The sequence below is a fragment of the Lepisosteus platostomus genome, chromosome 1, assembly GCF_059453375.1.
Source record: "Lepisosteus platostomus isolate fLepPlt1 chromosome 1, fLepPlt1.hap1, whole genome shotgun sequence".
In the NCBI taxonomy this organism is placed as follows: Eukaryota; Metazoa; Chordata; class Actinopteri; order Semionotiformes; family Lepisosteidae; genus Lepisosteus; species Lepisosteus platostomus.
This window is the reverse complement of record NC_142611.1, coordinates 57,038,071-57,044,668: the sequence shown is the minus strand read 5'-3', so window position 1 is coordinate 57,044,668 and position 6,598 is coordinate 57,038,071. Positions and strand designations below refer to the sequence as shown.

Here is a 6,598-nt window from a genome sequence, read left to right as displayed (position 1 = left end):
AGGAGAAACTGTAGGGTGGGAGCTGAAGAAAGAGGATCACAAGTGCAAGCTCTCAATCTGGGGAGCTGGAGAACTAGATGAGAGGCTGAACTTCAAAATAGACTACAGGAAGCAGCTTCTTGAGGACATCAAGGCCAGATGAAAATTCACAAAAATACTGATTGCTGAGATGTGAAATCATTTGAACATTGTGCATTTAGGCATTTTTGAGAGATGTGACAGCTAGTATAATAATAGTAATACGTTCTTTTACATGTTATGAAAAATATTTAATGTACACCAATTTTTCTGCGCCAGCCTATATTGCATTGAATAAGGGTCTTAATCTTATATTAAGCATTGAATAAAACAAACAACTGTATTTGTGTGCACCTAGCTTAAAAGCTATATTTTTTTTGTCAGCGAAGTCTCGACTATATCTATATTATCTATAAGTTATAGTTATCTTAGCAAATGTCAAGATGTTCTTTTAATTGGAAATAAAGGGTTTATATTTCTCTGCCAGCAGCCCAGTAAATGTCCCCACTGACAGCTCCAAACACACGAGGTGGAGGCGGTGCCCTGTGCTTACACGTCACTAGCTCAAATAGAACCGTAATGCCACAAATATACGAATCCTAAAATAGTTAAATAAATAAACTATAAACTAAAGGAAACAATTTAAAGCATTATCGAGTGTTCGGTTAAATACATGCAAATAAAAATTGAAAACGTGGAAATAAACATGAGAAATTCAGTTATCCATGATGTGCACTACTTTGTATTCTTTGGAAACGAGATGCGCATTTTTTTGGCAAGATACATTAATAATGGCGACCTTCTAATGTGTAAGGAAATAAACCTGCAAAGCTTTCGGACGCTTCTTCTCTCACACTGTAGTCCAATCATATACCTGCAGTACAGCGGCACATACGAAGGTTTGCGCAGACCAAACGCAACATTTTTTATGTGAAAATGGGCCTTTTTGAAAGGGTACGAAAGGAATGGTTTATCATAGGAATAGTGTTAGTGATCACCTTTGCAAAACTGGAGCCTTCTATTGGAGTGAAGGGAGGTAAGTGCTCTGTACCTGAGTAATACTTTTATGCTTCCGTTTCAAAATCCATAGATTCTATTTGAAAAAAAAAACTTAATTATTTCTTAGGCATTTTGAGTCTTTTTCACCCATTTCTGATTGGCCACAGACTCACAATATTAAGTGCATTCCCTAAAAAGAGCATCTACATTCAAGAGTAGTTAGTAAGGTGAGGCTAACCGATAACTACATTCTTTTAAATTGCTTCTATAATGGTAAAATTAGGGTAGTTTGATGCGTGTTAAAGGACCATTAAGGAATTATGCATTTAAGAGCGTTGTCAAGGTACCTTCACGCGGTTCTTCAATGACTAGCCTTCTTCCCAATATCGTTCGTAAGGGTCAAGCACATTAGCTAGTGAATACTGTACAGTATGTAGCTAATGTCGTGGCTCGTCTTTTTTACACGAATCATCAAACTAGAAATATTTCCTGTATAAAGTATTCCTCGCTCTTGTGCAACAAATTAAGGAAACCATTTACAGTAGTACAACGCCTGAAAAACTAAAATCTTCTGCATAATGCTTCTATTACCAACTAGGTAGTAGTGTGAGTGACACGTTGCAGTAACTAGGATACACTTCCGTGTTCTGCTTTATAAATGTCCCGTCCCAGGTGGTGCTGCAGTGAAAGCTACAGTACATTAACTCTCCATCATACTTCATCCCTCTCCTTAAATTCTTTTCCACTTTACAGTGTTTTTTAAACAAGGCTCACACGAATCTATCCCGCGTCTTGTTTACCGCTAACTAGGAAAGCGTTGTGCCACTAACGCCAAGGCTAGTTTAGTTTTGTAATACTGATGCGTTTTTCAGTGCCAGTCCTGTATACTAAAAGTTTAAGATTTTGAGTCTGAGAAGTTCCTAGACTGCTAATTCGCAATTAATCAGTCACTATTTTTACAAGTAGGGAAAAACGTCTTTACTTAAATAAATTACGTTGTGGTAAAAAAAAAGTGCGTACTGTATATAAATTAACTTTGTCACCATATATACGGTTTTTCTGTAAGTTATCAGCCTTTTATTTGACCATTGTACCCTCTACAATGTTGAAGTTGGTCTTTGGAACATTGTTTTGTTAGCGGTAATGTATTTGTTATAGTGCAGGTTTTCAGTTTAATGATTTGGTTTTTGCAGAGAGGAGTGAGGAATACCGTACTTGCACATTCTACCAGTCCATGTGTTGGGAGTAGCAGATTGCTTGGCTTTTTTTCCTACTACTCAGTCCTTTCACCTAATAAATACCTTGTTTACCCAGAACAGTCACCTGTTGCTGTGCACATTCATGTTTGCTTTAAAAATAGATGGTCAAACTGTCATCCTGTAGGGAATTGTGATGTGGGTGACGTATTCTTTTGTTTGTAATAAATATACAATGGGCGGCACAGTGGTGCAGTGGTTTGTATTCCTGCCTCGCAGCACAGGGGCCCTGGGTACAATTCTAGACCTGGGGTGCCGTCTGCGTGGAGTCTGTATGTTTTCTCTGTGTTTGTGTGGGCCTTCCCCAGGTGCCCTGGTTTCCTCCCATAGTTCAAAGACATACTCCAGGTCCCTGGTGTGAATGTGTGCATATTTGTGTCTGTGTGTGCCCTGCTATGGACTGGAAATCCTGTCCAGGATGTATCCTATCTTGGCCCTGTTCCTTGGAATAGGCTTCGGCTCCTCCTTGACCCTGTATGGGGTTAGGAAGTGTAAAGTGGTTAGAAAACGATTAGATGGATATATGAAGGTACAGTATATGAAGCTCAAGTAGGTACTGTAGCTGCATCAGCATGTGTAGGCTGCTAAGGAACAGGTAAAGGTTTATTCCGTGCTGAAAAGAAAAGAGATACAGCGTTTTGGCAGTGGAGCCTTCTTCAAGTGTCAAATTGAGACATAATTAGAAATAGAGGAACATACTGTATGTAGAACCAGGCTTTACAATGTTTGTGGGGTTTCCTTTGTTTTGTGCTTGAAGAGTGGAGTTTGATTGATTTATAAAATAAAACAAGGATTAGATCTCTCAGTAGGAAAGACAGTAATTGAAAGGAGATCCATACAATAAAATCTCTGTAGTTTTTTTTGTTTTATATTCAAAGTGGCTACCTGACCGAGAAGAAATAAAACTTGTTAATCGAACCCAACGTCTTAAGGGATTTGATCATCACACTTCCATCATTATAACTCATATCCCATTTTTATTGAACAGAGCTTAATTTTTTATATACTGTAAGTTTTCTTTTGAGGTACTGTATATAGACAACATATCATAATTCATTTAGTACCTGTTTTTTATTCATTTGCAAAAAGCAAACTGAAACTGAATATTGGTTTTTCTTCTCCTGTGTTCACAGGTCCCTTGAAGCCAGAGATCACAATTACATATGTTGCTGTGACGCTCATCTTTTTCAACAGTGGATTGTCTTTAAAAACTGAGGTGATTGTTTCATTCTTAGAACACAAGTGGTCATTTTAAGATCACAGCAAAACCTGGAATATATATACTGTATATACATTCATTAATTTGTTGTATCATTTTTTAATTTCCCTGATCAGAAGCTAATTTCAATAATTAAATTTCCTAAAGCACGCTGAAAGTGAAACCACTGTGGAGGAGGCAGTGTGGAGTAGTGATTAGGGCTCTAGACTAGTTGTAATTGGAAGGTTGCTGGTTCAAATCCAGAGAAGGTTAGTGCTGTTGTACTCTTGAAAAAGGTGCCTCACTCAGATAGGTTTACTAGAAATAAGCCCAGTGCTAGAAATGTAAGTTGCTTTTGATAAAGTGTCTGCCAAATACATTAATGAAATTCCAGGGAGAAAAGAGTAGTGTTCTGTTGTTTGACATAGCTTGTACTATACTCTTAAGCTGGCAACTTTACAAACTCCTGATTTTTCAGCAAGTTTGTCTAATGGATGTTTGTGGTTGAGTATGTGTGTAAGCTGCAGTTGAAGTGGAATACAGATTTAACAGCTTGTATTCTAGAAGGATAGATAATGAGGTTTATTGTATGCTCTTACACAGATAGATCATGCATATTTGATATAATTTAGCTGAGAGCATTGACATTAGTTACAAATATTTGTAAAATAATTTGAAGACCAAATGTAGACAAGAATGCTAGCAAACGAGCAGCATCTTATATCTCTTCTAGTATATACTGAGTATCAAAACACACTCATCTCTATTTACTGTATATATGTATGTTTTATATATGTATAATTTCATGTTTTTACTATACTGTAGGTTTGATTAATTAATCACTTATTACCTACTATAATACACTTAAGTGACTTTGACTGTTGCATAAATGCCATTGATCTATAGCAAAGAAACTTGATTGGACACAAGTAATGAGGTGATTAAGTTGCTGAATGTCTAGTCTGACAATCTATCAAATATAAGACAAAAAAACCAGAAAGAAATCAATTTACCCTATTGAGAATAATTGATTTGCTTACCTAAAGATTAAATAATGCCTTAGTGCCAACAGTATGTTGGAACAACACTTCAGGTGGAATTGTGAGCAGTGGAGCCAAGACCTCTTTAATGACGAGGGTTTGGGTAGACCACCCATGTGGTGTGTAAAGCTGCTGAATGATGTGCTAACTGTCACGCACAACAGACCATTCAAAGTTTGATGGAGCTTCTCTTGTAGTGGAGCTACATGTTCTCTCTGTGTTTGTTTGTGCCTCCTCCTGGTGTCCTGGTTTCCTCCCAAAGTCCAAAGACATTGCTGGAGGGTTAATAGTCTTCAGGGAAAATAAGCCCCGCTGTGTGAGTGTGTGTGTCTGTGTCTGAGTATGATGTCCCATCGAGGGTCTACTCTGCCTTGTGCCCGTTGCCTGCTGGGATAGGCTCCAGCTCTTCCGTGATCCTGATTTGTATAAAGTGGTGAGAAAATGGATGGATAGTGATTTGAGAACCTGTGTGTTTAACTCGGGACATCACAGCAAAGAGTCCATCTTCTGCTTCCTTAACCTTACATCTGTCAGCAACCTTTTGTCTCTTTCTGTCTGTTGTGGTCACTTCAGAGTTCCTAAAACATTGGAGCAGAAATCTACCAGTTTTGTTTTGCAGTGCTCCTATTTAGCGCCCATTCAACAAAGTGTTGGACTCCTGTGTGTATCCACACTCCTGTTGTGTAACTGAACAGTACATAATTGTAGAGAACAAACACGTCAAACCCTTTACCAATTAGTTACACTGGAAGACAACTTTTGCCTTTTATCAGTCATGATGTAATATCATCACTGCATTTCTCATTACCTTTGACTGTCCTTTGTGATAATGTATCAGCTTGTCATCCATTGTCTAATAGTCGATGCTAATTTACCTCCTTTTCCTCTTTTCTTCAGCACTGCTGAAAAATCTTCCACCTCCCTCTGATGGATCATGTCACTATCTGATCCTACAAATTAAAAAGCTCTCTGCTGTCACACTGTCATTTCTCACACTGTTCTGCTGATGAGTTGGGCGATTAAAGTTTGCTGCACTAAAAATATAATGATCATTTTTCTTTATTGAATTCACTGTTCTGAAAAAAAGTGTTAGTGAGAGCTTGGTAAGTGTGTGTAAAAACTTAGGTTTTGATAAAAGACCTTATTTTAAAAGAAGAATTAGATTCTTAATTATATTGTTCCACAAACCAGATGAACATGGATCTTTTCAAAATGTAGAATTTGTTTTCTTTGTGTTCCAAAGAGAAAGGATTTTTGATTCCCTTTTATAAAAGTAATGGTTTTTATTTGGTAAGCAATACAAATGTTTTTATAAGCACATATCTAAAGAAACCTGGAATAGCATTACTTTTATGTAATTTATCTCTGTAGCTTTAAGATAAGTGTTTTGTGTACTTTTAGTCTTTTTTGTAAAATTTATGTACTGTATGTTAAATTTTCTCTGCAGTAAGACTAAGAAACAGCTTTCACCTTCACCCAGGTAACATTGCAGACTTCATGATTCCTCTGAGATGAAAGAAATCACCTCGTCCTTCACTTTCCTGGAAGAGCAGGAGGGCTAGATTCTAGAATGAGTGATGTTATGCCTCATGACATGACATCACTCATAGAATCAGTGATGTCATGCTTCTTGGTGCTGTTTTTGTTTGCACTCATGCAAGGACGTGCAGGTTTTGAAAGCCAGTCATTCAAAACTGAGCTTCACAATGTAAAACTGGAGCTGATATTTGGAGCTGATATTTGGCTTAACCAGCTTGGCTGAGGGCTGACCTCCTGGCCATAGGACGAGGAGGCCAGGACCCCCACACCGGGTAACCAAGGGGTCGCTGCAGAGGTGGAGCTGGGGTGGAGGTGGGATGCACGCGAGGGAGAGAGATATCGCGTTGGTATTTATAGCATTTGGTGGAGGAAGGATGAAGGGAGTGATTGCTGATTACTGACGGCTGGAAACGATTGAGCTTGGTTGTTGTCATCCCTCCCGAACTTTCGTTATATAAACTCCATTTAATAATTACGATGCAAAAGCACATTACATTTTTTAGCTGTTGCTGTAGCATAAAAATAAACTTTTAAGTTTAGAAAAAATG

General features: G+C 37.9%; 1 protein-coding gene across 1 annotated transcript in view; it reads left to right on the top strand.

Moving 5' to 3' along the window:
* Positions 1-811: 811 nt before the first annotated feature.
* The window catches only part of slc10a7 (solute carrier family 10 member 7), a 129,081-nt gene continuing 123,294 nt past the window's right edge, over positions 812-6,598 (top strand). Inside the window, exons 1-2 of the mRNA XM_088633139.1 lie at positions 812-1,054; positions 3,407-3,489. Coding sequence (XP_088489265.1) covers positions 955-1,054; positions 3,407-3,489 — 183 coding nt within the window. The 5' untranslated portion in view covers positions 812-954. The remainder of the gene's footprint in view (positions 1,055-3,406; positions 3,490-6,598) is intronic.